This window comes from Sinohyriopsis cumingii, chromosome 7 (assembly GCF_028554795.1).
Source record: "Sinohyriopsis cumingii isolate HCF-2022 chromosome 7, ASM2855479v2, whole genome shotgun sequence".
Lineage (NCBI taxonomy): Eukaryota > Metazoa > Mollusca > Bivalvia > Unionida > Unionidae > Sinohyriopsis > Sinohyriopsis cumingii.
This window is the reverse complement of record NC_142967.1, coordinates 104,509,760-104,525,658: the sequence shown is the minus strand read 5'-3', so window position 1 is coordinate 104,525,658 and position 15,899 is coordinate 104,509,760. Positions and strand designations below refer to the sequence as shown.

General features: G+C 34.2%; 2 protein-coding genes across 2 annotated transcripts in view; both read right to left on the bottom strand.

Moving 5' to 3' along the window:
- Positions 1-5,162: 5,162 nt before the first annotated feature.
- On the bottom strand, positions 5,163-12,930 carry LOC149795860 (protein mono-ADP-ribosyltransferase PARP12-like). The gene is made up of 3 exons (XM_089963869.1): positions 12,821-12,930; positions 7,660-7,884; positions 5,163-5,589 (listed from the first exon to the last, which is right to left on the bottom strand). The coding sequence occupies exons 1-3, from the start codon at positions 12,928-12,930 to the stop codon at positions 5,163-5,165; spliced, it is 762 nt and encodes a 253-aa protein (XP_089819995.1).
- Positions 12,840-15,899, bottom strand: part of LOC149795857 (uncharacterized) — a 114,814-nt gene continuing 111,754 nt past the window's right edge. The window contains exon 18 of the mRNA XM_089965783.1: positions 12,840-12,948. The gene's annotated coding sequence lies outside the window, so the exon portion shown is untranslated. The remainder of the gene's footprint in view (positions 12,949-15,899) is intronic.

The window sequence follows — 15,899 nt, the reverse complement described above, 5'->3', positions numbered from 1 at the left end:
TATTGCGAGCACTAGTCATCTCAATCTTTTTGTACTCATGTGAGGCCTGGACCCTGACAGCTGAATTACAACGAAGAATCCAGGCACTTGAAATGAGATGCTACAGCACCATCCTTGGCATCTCTTACATGGACCACACCACAAATGAAGAAGTGTGTAACACCATCAGGTGCAAAGTAGGCCAATATGAAGACCTCCTCACCACCATCAAAAAGAGAAAGCTGAAATGGTATGACCATGTCACTAGAGCCAACAGTCTATCCACAACAGTCCTGCAGGACAGTAACCAGGGTGGCTGAAGGAGAGGTTGACAGAGAAAAAAGTGGTCTAACAACATCACAGAATGGACCAGGAAAAGTTTTGCGGAGACACAGGCATTGGCACATAATCGAGACAAGTGGAGGGAACTGGTCAGATGTTCAGCAGCACAGAGCCTCGACGACCACACTAGGTCAAGAGACTGATGATGATGATGATGATAAATTTTTCCTTTCCAGAATGACATTAACATCATGTGGGGAGGTGGAGATATGTTTTGTCTTTCAGAAACATTATCCCTTCAAATTTATCAAAGTGTAAGTATTATGCATTGAATCCTCTGTCAGATGAATGCATTCTAAAACGACCTAAGTTAAAGCATGATTCTTTTAAAAGTCTTGGTTTTATATGTAAAGATTTTTCTGCACCCAGCTGGTTTATACATGTTAAGTCTTTGCAAACATGCATATGTACCCTGCCCCTCTATCATACTTTTCTATCATACTCTAGGTAGGTTGGTGGTGGATGCACAAAATAAAATTAATGTTAAGTAAAACATTTCATGCGCTACAATAAACAACAACTGCAATGTGGCACTTTCAAAATGTAAACAAGCTTTTGTCAGTAGATAACGTTAAATATGACACAAAATGATTTTGTTTTATCCCAAACGCCTACTGTAGTAAGTATTCTTGTATCAATTATATCAGAGCTGCATATTCATCTTCTTTAGCTAACACATTTCATCAGCAAAATAGTTAAAACATGAAACTATGCTACATTAGATCAAAAGTTTAATTTTTCAGTTTCTCCAGTAAATTTATTTAATTGATAGCAAATACATAGAAATTCAGAAATCATGCATAGATCAGCCATTTTGTTTACATTAGATAGTGTCCGTGGCCATTTAGTTTTAGGAAAGGTCAAGGGTGACCAATACTATTTGTTGTAATAATATGTGTATGACTGATAGGAGACCATTCCTTCTTGTGTCTGTTTCCCTTCAAATTGTGCCTTGTGAACAAAAGTAGAGTTCACACTATAACGGGTAGGGGACAGTTTTTATATACAAATTTAATGCCAAATGTACCCGTCTAGTATAAAAATTCATTAAAAAAATTATACGTGAGTGAGGTCAAAAAGGTCCATATTTTTGGAAAGGTATTATGAAGCACAATATAATCATATCATACATTTGACCTGACAAGTCTACTGAAGTTCATAGAATAAAATGTTTATGCACCCCAACCCCATCATGCATTTTCACAACCATTTTCGACAGCATGTGGTGCTCACAGTGTAAGCACAAGCCCTTTTCCTGGGTGATAATGTTGAAAAACATTGTCTACTAAATAGCTTGATGCAATTTAGAATGTTGTCAACCAAGCCGTTTTTAGATATTCTGTTTGCCTTGAACCCACATGTCTACTGCTATGGTTGGCTAGCTCTACTTCCCAACCGACTATTGGTATTTCAGTGGCTACATACTGTGCAGTGACTATGGGAGGTGGACATGCCACACATCAATTTCAAGAACAACACAAGCACGAAACACCTAGTTCACAAATATATACAGCTCATTAATTATTACACAATAATAGCTCAAAAACTCACACCATACACTTAAGTTAAAAAATTTGATAGGGGCCAATTTACAAAACTGTTCCCTGCCACCATAGTTCTCAATGGTTATGAAGTGAATCCGAATTTTGTTTCTCAATTTGACAGAAAAAAAAGATAGAAGTTCTAAATGTATCGCACACATTAGAGTTGTGATCTGAAGTATTTTCAAAGTTGCAAATGATCGCCGCCTAAATACTTTGAAAAAATATATTACAGAAAACGATAATGCAGTGCCGTAGTGCCATCTATTTGAACCTGGTTTCAGATTACATCAATAACCAGCTCAAATTTCCAACTGTTCTTAAAGAAAAATCATTTTCCAAACATAAACACCTTATTAGTATCTACTGCCTGGTGAAAATGCATTTTATTCAGAAACCTTGACTTTGGCCCCAGGTATAAATGACAGACTGGTGATAATTTCAGTGACTAATATGTGTGCAGGAACTGTTTAAATAAACAAATTTATCTGTCTAATATGAACATTCATAAAACAAAGACACAAAGCAGATCATAAATCATGGAAGGTGACCACTTCCTTCCTCCTGGAAGTGTCAGTGCAAAAATATGTATTTCTAACTTTAGGCTCTTGAGTGAGTCTTGCAATAATTAAAAACAAAGAAATACTAATTCGAAAGAAAAATGTTTATTCAATATAAAGTGTATGACTTTAAAAAAATGTTTGGCATATGTCTGTACATACAGCTGGGAAATGTTCATGGATTTGAAGAAAACACAATGCAAATCAACCAATTAACTATTTCATCATTTTAATTGACACAAACATGATACCATATTCAATAAAAGAACAATCTTCATATATTTACATGCTGTCAGAAACAAACATTTTAAGAAAATCATCAACAAACAAAATTCCCTCCAAGGGATAGTTATCCTACTGTCCAAAACCAATTTCCAGGAAATCAAGAGAAGACAATTTCTTCTTGTTACTGATGAGTGTAGAAACCATCTTTGATAACCTTGCACAATAAGATTTTCAAATTAGGTACTGTGACAGTCATATTGGATGTCATGACTGCACCATCTTCATTCTGTACCAACTAGACATTGTAATTAGTCTTTGGTGAAAAAACCCCACATCAATATGACTTTCAATTTAGAGTTGGGATAACAAGATTTTCAAGATGCCTGCCATGATGGTCATATTTGAGATCATTTTGGCATCATTTATGTTAGGATTAATAAATCATAAGAAGTCTTCTGGCTAAAAGGTCATGTTGATATGACTTTCCATTCAGGAGGAGTAGGGATAACAAGATTTTTTAAGATGAATGTCATCATGCAGCCTTATTTTAAATCAGACCAGCACCAGTTTCTTTAGGAACTAGACCTTTTAAAATGACATTTAGCGAAAACTCCATGCTGATATGACCATCTATTTAGGAGGAATAGAGACAAAAATATTTTCAAGATGGCCAGTGTGGTTGACATATTGGACATCCAAGCAGCACCATACACTTAAGACAAATTAGACTTTGGGGTGAATGTGTTTGCTATGTTTCATGGCAATCCTCCAAGTGGTTCAGGAGAAGTAGGGATAACTAACTGGTGTTAATGGATGGACCGAATGATGAAGGACAAAAGGACAGATTATGGACAACAAGCCATCCCAAAATTTCCTCTTGTCTATAACCAGTAGAGGTAAAAAAGTAGCCTACACTGCTCTGATTATAAGTTTTCCTTGGCATTTAGTGGTGTCTCACTTTTGAACTACCTTATGATGAAGCAGCTCTCCTTAAGCAGGTTGGACAGGAAATCCTAGTATAAAGCGCACTAACTTTAGGCATATATTAGTGTTACCAAAATCTGGCAGTGAATGGATGATACAGGACAAATGATGTACACAGAACAATACCATAAGCTCACATGGCCAAATGGAACATGGATGCCCCACCACACTGCCAGAAAGCATGGCCATATGCAACATGGATGCCCCACCACATTGCCTGAAATTACCTCAATCCAAAACATAACCAGCGCATGACAGATGTACCTATGGATAGACATTGGAAAGGTATATCATAGCCCAGTGCAATACCAAAATCAAAGTGCCCTCTTGGGTTCTAAATGTTATTTTAAAAAGGTTTACAAAATTTCAATAATAAAAAATGAAAACCTAACTATGTCATATGCATATACATAGAAATATGTACATCAAATTTAATTTGACTACTTGAAGCTCTTTTTAATTAATTATGTTAAGAAGGTGTTTCATAAAAAGTCTCAAAAGTTAAAAATGGTGAAAATGAAATATTTGTATTACGGCTTGAATAAATACTCAGGTCAACTATATATGAATACCAATATGCCTACCAAATTAAAGTGGTTTGTGCACAATTGTTCAAGCATGGATTTTCAGAAGAAAAAAAAATCCAAGATAAAGTTGTAAACAATACAAAATATAAATATGCATGTCATGATCTGAAAATTGCTATCTTCATACGAATACAATAAGTCTAATTCCATTGGTCTTCAGTGAGTGGGCTTTTCTTGGTGCATTATCTTGCTAACAAACTTCTTTAGGTGGAAGAATGTATGGATGGAATTATTTACAAAACTAAACTAAATTATAATGACCTTGTTGCAAACAGTGTGAGTGTAAGAAGAATAGATTTAGCAATGATACAAATAGATTAGTGGGATATTAGTAAGAAAACGCAACACTATTCATATATGAAAAAATAAACTTTCTAACAAACAAGGGCACCAATTACATCATAACATTACTAGTGAGTACAAAATGCACAATTAGTAAGATTTAATATAAAAAAGGGCCATAATCCTGTTACATTGTGCAATAAATCTTGATCAAGGTCTCACCAATTAAGGAAATGAGCCAGTACCCTGAGATGTATTCATTTACTCATCTTAAATCATCACAATATGTAATCTGGGTCTGTCAGCACTAAAGTTGAACATGGGCAACAACTCTGTTATTCACACTGCTGGACATAGCTGAACAATTAATACTATTCTAGAACTGCAACATATAAAATCTGTGTATCATATATTTATTAAAGTACCAAGATAAATAAAAAACAGTATGTACCAACATCCAGACATAAGTAGAATTCACCATTTCCCCATCATAAAGTAGTAGGAATCAGAACAGCAAATTTGCAAGCATTGTTGATTAATAGTTCCATATCATTGTTTGCATCACTTTTTTGCAAGCATGACAGATTTACAGATTTAAAACAATTGGGGCATGGTTTATTTTTAATATCAGCTATGGCAATAAATAAAACTAAACGGCTGAATTACAGTGTATATTGAACAAGGTATTCTGGGTAATACTGGTTCCTGTCAAAGACACAGTAGACAGTTGGATTGGAAACATCATTGACACACGTGTCGTATGTCCCTTTCGTCTTGTCATTATCATCCAGATATGGAGGTTTTTTGAAGTCTGGATTTCCAAGACAAATTTTACCTACCAAAACTTTAGCAACAAACATGAACTTGTGATTTTTGTCATCGGTAACTGCGTAACAATCAGAGTATTTTGCACTGGAGGCAAAATAGGCTCCTTGTCCAAAAAGGGTGCCCACACGTTCTCCAGCCAAGCGAAAGTCAAAGTTACTATGACAAATGAGATCCACAGCATCTGGTGTTGTTCCATGGTACAGATTCTTCTCATTGGCAAGCCCTACTCCTCCTGTCTTAATTTCCATCTGTTTCTTTTGCCTAGAAGAAAGCAAATAATAAATATATTTTCTTTATAACATGCATTATTCCTTCAAAATAATGGGGCTACGTAGTTTGCATATTCCAAACTTTAAGCAAATTATCACTTCTCTTTGCCTAAAAATCAAAAGACGAAGGAATAAACAACAACCCAATTTCTTGAACAAGAAAATATACACCCACTAAAAGTAACAGGCCTAATTACTCAAAAATTTCCAAAATGTAATAATGTTTCATTTGTAGCACATGTTTTGATGTCATATGCCATCTGGATTATTTTTTACACCTGTTAAAGAAACTTTAATATTCTTCTGTTACATGGTTGTAAGGACAAAAACTGTCAAAATGAATGAATTGTTTCCCTTTTACATTTTGACCCCAAAAAGATAGGATCTTATTCATATCTCATGAAAAAGCAATCAGCAGCATCTGGTAACTCTGGATAATAGTGAACTCCACTCATTATGCACAATACCATTTTCTTCCTTAATTCAGTGACATTGACCTTTCAACTTTTAGAAAAATTTACCTTTTACATGTAACATTTGAAATTGTGTATTTTATTGAATTAATTTATACAACCAAATTAAACTATTACTTTTTGTTAGCACATTTATTGCAATATTGGATTGATACACTTAACATATCTTGGGTTCTATACCATCAAAAAAGAGCAGTTGTATCTAGGAGTGTAACATCTTTAATCTGAAGATTTTATTGACTATAAGTTTGCTTAGGATTTTGCTTATTTACTTTGCTTACTCTACATTCAAACATCAATTATACAACCCTGGCAAACTTGCAGTCTTAAGGTTAGTTAAAGATGCTGCATGCAAATTTTTAAAATCACTCTTAATTCTGGTTTTCAATCATCACTCACAAATTCCCAATTTCTCCACAACTTCCAAACATGATCATGAGTGTGATGACAGTTAAAATTGCCAATGAAATAATTTTATTAATACATTTAATCCAGAGGTTAGCCCTAAAAGTTTTTATCATTTATAACATACCTGCCATAACATGTGTCATGCTAAAAACATTTTCTTCCCCATAAACCTACTGAGACGGTCATGTTTCAAAAAATAGTTATTCTCAAATTACATCAGAACATGATTCCACAGATTGAACTTAAAGATAGGAATGAATAGTTGTATTTATTTGACATAAGACACCATAAAATAAAACAAGGATATTGGTCATAAGGTTATTCCAGAACAGTCAAAATTTTGTTGAAAAAGGGCTAGACCTTGAACTTGAATTTCATTAAACATCTTATTGATAACTTGCAAACATAACAAAAATCACTTACACACAACTCCATCCACAACCATGGGCACACAATATTAAGTAAATATACATAACAATATAATGATTCCCATTTTCTTATATCTGTTTACTTTTTAAGATTTTCAAAACCAAGTTATTTTTTTTCAGAGATTTCTTCCTTCAGGAATTGAATCCTTTTTGAACTTAATTTAAGCTTCAAAATATGTGACACTATTACACATCAATGACTTTCCATGAATCATAAAGATCAAATTGTGCAAGACCTGCAATCATGTGCTCAAGATGCAACAGTGAGATATGAAAACAAATGGCTGGGAATAACAAGTCCACTTAAGTGTGAAAATTAGGTCACAGAGACACCTTTGGTATGATCAAGTTACTCTCACTGATGCATCCACTTATTTACAATTATCACAAGTGTAGGTGAAACAGAGTTCATATCATTGAAAGTGCAGCAAACAAATAACTGGAAATACACAAGTCACTGCAGCTTAACAATTAGATCAAACTGACCTAACTGTGGTTTTGTTTAATTTTTCTTGTTGACCAGTCTCCACATACTAAGTGTCTTGAGTGTAGCCAAAACAGTGGGTTTACTGTGCAATAAAGAGTTAAAACTTCTTGCCATTCAATTGTGAAAATTAGATTAGATAGATCAATAAATTGTTACATAAATTGATAGATAAATAAATTGATTCAGAGAGAAAGAAAGACAAACATACAGACAGCTGATTGTTAAGTGGGCAACACTACATATATCTGCAAACCTCAGAAACTTACAGAGAATAGTGCTCCCACAGCAGAGGATTCTGTATTCTCTTGATAGAAACAATTTCAGCATGAGACATTGTTTTATCAAAATCTCCTTTCACCACGGAATATTCATCTCTAATTGCTGCTTCTGTGTCCTTTGGGTCAAGTGGAACTTGAATAACATCTGTCACTTTCATTGAAGTCCAGTGAGAAGGAAGTGGCATTTTGTTTTGTGACATTGATGGAAAGACTCTATAATAATAATAATAATAATATTATTATTATTATTATTATTATAGTGCAAAGGGTGAGATTAATCTAAATGAAGAATACTAATGTAAGACAAGGTGTTTAGCAGATATGACCTACACAACCAATATTCAAGGACAAATTAGTGCTGTCTTGACAGTCATTCTGGGTAATGTTCTGTAAAGTTGGTCTGGTATTATGTTATCATTTATACAAATTGTTGTTGTTGTTGTAGGGCTTAATGCCATTTTTCAGCACAAGATAGGCTATACATGGCGGCCAGTATTAATGGTGGAGGAAGAACCTGGAAAACCCCCGGAAAGAACCACCGACCCACGAGAAGCTACTGGCAAGCTTTCTCACATAACCACATTTAGCTGAATCCAAGACTTGAACTGACGCAGACAGAGGTGAGATGGCAGTGATCCGTAATGGTGAGCGCTTTAGACCACTCGGCCACTTGTGGCCCCAATATACAAATTGTATTGAACTGTGAAAGTAAAACACCATACATACAATGATTCTTTAGAATAAAATGACATTTTGTTAAGACTGTGATATAGAAAGTGTCTGATTCTTATGGTTCTGATTTTTAGAATTTGTCTCACAAAATGGACAAGCTTTAAATATGTATAACTGAAATGTCAGATGGCTCAGAGATTACCCGCAACCTGTTGGTCACCCCCAAATCTGTGTTTGTAAAAACAAAGCAGACCAAATAAAAGTAAAAACAAAGGTTAAAAAATGATGAGAAATTGCTGTAATGGCATGACAATTTAATCAAGTCATCTGCATGTGCCTACAAACATGCATACCAAATTTTATTTATCTACCTTAAATATTTTGTAGAAAAGTTATGTTATCAACTGAAGCTCTTGTTACAAAAGTCTATGCTCCTAAGTTCAAACATGTGTTGTTAAACATAGCATAACTGCTGTAATGTCTTGCAAATCTACTCAGCTCATGTACTTAATAATACTGAAAAAGAAAAGTCAGTATATATATATATATATATATATATATAGTTGTATTCATAAATCTCACAGAATTACATAGTAAGATGGAAAGGGAAAAATGTAAAATATTGTGTTGTCACCTTGACTTTCAAGATAGAACCATGATGTAATATATCAGCATTCAAATTATGTAACATACATTAATCTCAAAATGCTGCAAAGTTACAGAGCCAAAAGTAAAGTGGATTGGAAACGTATGATACTGAAAAGTGACCTTGACCTTGAAGATAGAAACACCACTGTGGTTCATGGCACTATCTAATCATGAAGCATGATTATGCAAAATTTCATCAATTTCAAACAGCTCAAAAGTTATATAGCAGAAGGAAGATGTGATAAAAAAACTTATCTTTTAGCTGATAACTCAATATTAATACAGGACCCACAAAAAGGTACAGAAGACTAGTTCTAACTAAGAAAAGTTTGCTTAAACAGACTTTAATAGTGACCTTGGACTTTGACCTTTAGATCAATTATTCTAAAAAATATTTCATGTACCCTTCCATAATGGTTGAAAAATCTCATGCCTATCAATCAACACATGATATTTCCCCCTCACCATTTTAACCAACTCACATTGTGACATTTACCTTGGAATGTTTGGCCTCCAGACTATTTTATATCCCATGGTAATATTTTTGCAATGTATGATGATGATTCATAAATACCAACAAAGGATCCATAAACGATAACAACACCTGACATTTAAAAAGAAGCCAAATTATTTAGTGGACCAGACTTGTAATTAAAAGGTATTTGGGTATGAATTATACCATCAGTTCAACCAGTGTACTAGGCTACCACGGTGAAATTTTGATAAAGGAATATATATTATACCAACTGACTTGGCACTTGGGACTCATGACCGACTTGTGTTGCTGTTCATAACCAACAAGAACATTTTAAAAACTGCTCCTCTGTGACTCTGAACTCTAACTGCTACAGAAATTAATATATGTGGATATGCTTTTAACAAACTGTATCAATGCATGTTAAGTTAGATAATGATTCATTCATGCAGACAGGAGATATTGTCATTTTAAATAACTTTATTTAAAAGATTACATCAATCAGACAGAAAGATAGATCTGGGAAAACAATGATCACCACGTCAAGGATCTTCTAATTTTGTTGTGTGTGAGAAAAAATAAAAATGAACGAAGACTTTTATATGGGAAGGAAATGCTCCTTGTTCCTCCTTGATCATCTAGTCAATGACTGGTCCCTCCTTGTTGTTTAGCTCCACATGAGCAGAAATTATGTACATGACCTGCCACATCAGAACTACTCTGATGCTAAGGCATGTCCATCCATGGTGACATTAATGGAAAGAAAAATTCACTTTCCTGGAATAGATGTCCCTAGGGTTTATAAAAAAGAACATAGGAAAGGGAGGATGTCAATATGACTCACTTTCATAGGAGTATACTCTGACTCTCTATCCCCAGCAGGAATGATTGGTAGAATGGGGATTAGGGGTGCAGTCAGGGGCCGCAAATCAATCCCTGTCCCCATACCACTTGAGGACCAGTGACAAATGCTTGATGACCAGTCATAAACAGATCATGTGATAATGACCTGATAGAAGGGCCTCCATGCAATAATCTAGAGTGATAAATTGTTTCACTTCTCAGATATATGCTACCTTATCACCTGACTGGGTCTCCTCCCCTGCCCCCTCCCCCATCCTCCTGATAGAGAACTGACACTCTTCAGGCATATTACATCTACTGACTTTGCAAGAGACAAAAAAGTTATTTAATATCACAGTTAAAATCGTACAGCCTAAGCAAGTATTTATTCCCAGCATGCAATAATTTTTTTTACATGCAACAATGAAAATATTACTGCTTAAGTAGTATGATGCAAGTATTTCAATGCAGTGATAGAGTTTACAACTTTTAGGAAGTATTTATAATTTATTTTCAATATTAATTAAAGATCAAATAATAGAGGACACTGAATACACGTGTTATTAATAATCAAATTATTGATGAACAATGGGAATTAGAATTCAATTAAAGAGTACTGCTCAAACCAAGTACTAAATACAATCCCAAACTACTACACAAAAGAAATTACATACAATACTATTGGGTAAGAGAAAGGGGATGAACAAACAAAGAGTACCACTAGAAAACATGGCACAAAAAGTCCCCTGAACTATTTAGAAAGCTAAATTCATAATCAAACATTGCCAAGGCTCAGGGGAAATCACTCAGTTAGTAGGGAAACTTAGAATAATTTGCCCAAAAAATGAATGTGAGCTGTGGTAGTCAGAATGGTTCTAGAATTCTAAAATGTTCTGTATAATGGGAGGTTGGAATTCTTAGATGAGATAATGTGTCTTAACATCCATGAGGGGTACACAGGGCAATATTGATAGTATACTTGATAATGTTGCTATTAAAATAGTAATTTAAAGAATTATCAATTTTTAACAGCTGTCATTTTTAATGATTGCCTATAACAGGATGCTTTGTGCTGAGTTTGGTCAAATTTTTTTGAGCAGTTTTTAGAACAAAAAGTAATTTAAAGACACATCTTTTTCAACTCAATGGCTGTCAATTTTGTTAATGGATCAGGATCATTTCTACAAGCACTGGAGGCCTTCATGCAAAGATTCTTTGTCAAATTTGGTCTAATTCTCTTGAGTGGTTTTATGTGAAGAAGTCATTTAAATATGTTTCATCAGAATATTATTATCATTTGCAAAAGAATGCAAGGAACTTAAACAAGGATGTTTCCTGTTCAATTTGATCAAATTTGTACAGTAATTTTTTTAATGTAATTTCAAGGTTTTTCTATGTTTAGCAATGGCAACCATATTTGATGATGGAACATTATCATTTGTATAAATTTCATAGGACTTCTTAGCAGGATGCTTTGGTTAAATTTGTTGAAATTCTAATTTTTTGGTGGTTTTTGAAAGGAAGTCTTTGAAATATTTATTTTGTCACAATAGTGGCCATATTTGATGTTATTATCTGCATAAATTTCAAAGGCTGTAATCATGCCAAGGTGCTACTGTAAATTTATTTAAAAGTCTACTCAGTTGTCTTTGTTTAAAGGTTTTATATTTTTAGTAATGATGGTCATATATTCTGGCCGACCGAATTTTTGCAAACCTGTAAGTCCTTTTTTTTCCTCATAAAAGATAAGAGCTTTCAAACTGGGTCATATTCTGTTCAGGTGTTAATGCAATTTAAAAAAAAGACATTTCTATTTTTTAATGGTGACCATAACTGTTGACAAATCAGCATACTTTGTATACATCTGAAAGGTCTTCAATGCAGAGTTCTTTATATAAAACATTGGTTAAATTCTTTTGAGTATTGTTTTAAAAGATTTTTAAAGATTTTTCTATATATTAATTTTGGCAGAATATTTGATGGATGATTAGCATTAATGAACCAGAAAGGTATTCGTGCCAAGATTTTCTGTAAAATGTGGTTAAATTCTTTTGAAAAGAAGTTGTTTAAAGGTTGATCTGCCTTTAATAATGGTGGCCATATTTGATGAGAAATTGGCATTATTTGCATAATTTTAAAAGGCTTTTGCTGCCAAGATAAATTCTATCAAATCTGGTAAAAATTATGTTGCATGGTTTTTGAGAAGTCAATGTTTTCTATTTTCACAAACGAGAGCCATTTATATGGGGAACATTTGTACACACATGAAATCCACACCAGATGGCTTTCTGCCAAATTTATTTGAAATGGGTCCAGTTGTTTCGATGTGAATATAAATATTGATGGACTGAATAATGAACAATGAATTAAGCATGACAGAAAATAAATGACAGATACAAGGGCATGTCATAAATTCATGTGGTCTTGTGACAAAAAGCACAAAGCATTCTACATCTTCCTGACGATGGTGAGATTGTATTTGATCTTACTGTATTTGAGGAAAAAACAAACCTTGTGCCACCTTCTTTCAAACTGGGATCCTTCATAAGTTCAGAAGCACATTCACCCTTTTTGTTTTGTAAGCTTGCATTTGAATCTCTTTCAACCAACTGGTAAACCATATTTACTCTCATATCATTCTGAAAAATATAAGTCTTAATACAAAAGGCAATCTAGCACAATGGTTGTTGATTCTCTAAACATGTAAGGATGAAACTTATTTAGTTTACTATCGTTACAAATTATTGTTTCAAATACAATTCTGCCTTTACTCAGCTAGAACTGTGGCCTATTCAATCTTTCTCCTCACACAAACTATCAGAGCAGTGTCTGAACACAAAGCATATTGCATCTTGATATAATATCAAGATGATAGGATGGGAAGAAATCACCAGTTGGAGAAAGCTTCAGATGGCAAATGATGGCTCAAATTATATATATATATATATATATATATATATATATATATATATATATACACACCTGACAGAACGGAAGGTGCTATCCCTGTATTCCTCATGTGAGGTCATCATGCGAGTGTGTCTGCTACACACGAGTGCATATAACACCGATTGAGTAACATCACCTTTTGGTGATGTATGCTTAGTCACGAGGGAATATGGGCTCATGTGTGCAGGCAAGGCGATGGGTGCTGTTTACCTGTAGACCTGGATTCGAATCTCCATAGAGTACAAATTAAAAATTCTCTAATCTGTATGATACTATTAAATGTATTAACATATATATATATATATATATATATATATGCTACATAGTGACAATTATAAATGGCTGATATGTGGTTAGTAACTGACAATATGATCCCTTGAGGTACACCCATTTCCTTCAGATGACATTTGGAAACGGTGTTGCCAATCTTGACTGTGAAATTGCTATCTTTAAAAAGTTGGAGATAAAGTTAGATAGGCAGTCCTTTAGATTTTCTAGGCTGAATAGTTCAGTCATTATGCCATACTTCCATGTGGTGTCATAAAGTTTCTTCAAATAAAAATGATAACAGCTATGACTTCTTACTTTATGAAGCATCAATAATTAATGCTTCAAGGGTGACAAGATGGTCTATTGTGTCTCTCTGGTATCTGCATCCACACTGCATATTTGAAAGAACCATTTGATGGATTTGAGATATGGATTTATCATTTGATCCATGGTTTTGATGATATTGTTTGTCAATGATATGGAACTATACCTGGATCGACTAAGTTAAAACATGGTTCTTTCCAGGTTCTGGTACTGATATGATTTTAGCTTCTCACCAATACTGTGGGAAGTGGTCAATTTTCAATTTTTATAGACAATATTTCACACTGCATTGAGAACTGTATCAGGTAAGTGTTTAAAATTAAGTGTCATAAATTAGCTCAAATGTTCTCTGAGAGTAAAAAGTTTATTCTAATCTTCAGCATTATCAGATTTCAAATTAACAGGAACCTTTCTATTCTGGTTTTTTACACAGAAGATGTTTTTGAGATTTTTTATAATGTTTCTGCTAATGCATTTTGTGGATTTCTGGTACAATCATTACTGTTTCATCAAATTTAAGCAGTTAATACAGCTGCTTTAACTTTTGCCAATTATTTTTTGTATTATATTCCATATGGATTTAATCGAGGAACCTAGAGATACAGGATCTCCATCTCTCCAACTTGACATCTGTAATGTTACCATGAGCTTAAACTTGGTCTATCCTTTATATATTCAGATTTTCAGTTTTCAAATTTGCATTCAAATGACAATGGGCTTTTTCAGTTCCATGATGAAGTCTCTGCATGCATCAACACACCAAAGTTTGTTGAGTTGCTTAGGAATTAGCGAATAGTTAACCTGAACTAAGCTGCATTACACTAATCTGCTCCAAGCTAAATCCTGAAATGTACTGGCTATCACAAAATGAGTTAAGCTGGTTAGTTTATGATTTTGAGCTTTTGCTTCATATAGTGAGAAATCAAGACCATTCGCCCTGATTCTGAAGAAAGAAACGTGTCAGAGTTTCTGGTTGAATTATTCATGGCTCATTTGAGACCAGATTTGATCCTACTGGTTAGCTGTTAAGTATTTCCTCATAGAGTAATATTACTTTATGTATTTCCCATGCACATCACTGCCCAACAAAGGGATATAGATGTATCCTCCTCTATTGCATTTCTCATGTCAGGGCAACATTAAGTGTTATAATCAAGCAAAGTACAAACCTTATTCAACTGACCCTTGCCACCACCCTCAGGGGTTTGGTCCTTTGTTGTATTTGAAGAACAATACTAGATTACTTTAGTCACAATTGTGACCTTTGAAAACTGTACAAACTGAATGTTTTTAGCATATCACATAAAGGCTGTGGACACTAAAGGATTGATATGACTGTGACATTCTTACCACCCCTCTTCTTGAAGTTGAGGATGAAGTAGTGTGGTGCATCTGAGTGGCAATATATTAATCATTAAACACTCCACTACTCAACTTCCTGCATCTTCTCCTCCAATAATACAGGCTGCAACCCATAACAAATAGTTTGCCTTCATTCAATAGCCACTTATCACATAAAGGAGGACACATCATACCAATTAGTCGTGGTTTTATTGTACTACTAAAGTTCATGTGTGAAAACAATCTTTGGTTCAGTCACAGTGACCTTAAACTTGTGGCCCTTGACCTACAAATCAACAGACTTCTTATTTAACCCAAGTGCATGCCATCCACAACATTTGTGCAAATATGTGTGATGAAGAACCAATGTCATTATGCAGAAATATTTTTCTTCCTTCACAGACAACAACAATGGTCTTTGACCTTTCACCCCAAAGTCAATAGGGTCCATCCTTAGGGTATTCACAAAGTTGGTCCAGATTCCTTATGGAAATATAAAGTATGGTGCAGAAGCTATATTTCTTGCTCTGTCTCAGTGACCTTGACCCCATGATCAAAAGGCTTCTTTTGTACTCAAAATGCATGTTATTCACAAAGTTTGGTAATGGTGGATGGTGAATAACTTGAACTATTGTGCATCGATGCAGTAGTAAACAGAGGGATCAACAGGTGAACATCACAAAATAACCCAGTCTTATAGCATGCA

Coding starts and splice junctions, on each gene's coding strand:
- LOC149795860 (XM_089963869.1), bottom strand. CDS start 12,930: ATGGTTTACCAGTTGGTTGAAAGAGATTCAAATGCAAGCTTACAAAAC. Junction 7,885..12,820: donor TTGAAAGAAGGTGGCACAAG/GTTTGTTTTTTC, acceptor TTATTATTATAG/AGTCTTTCCATCAATGTCAC. Junction 5,590..7,659: donor CTGTGGGAGCACTATTCTCT/GTAAGTTTCTGA, acceptor GCTTTCTTCTAG/GCAAAAGAAACAGATGGAAA.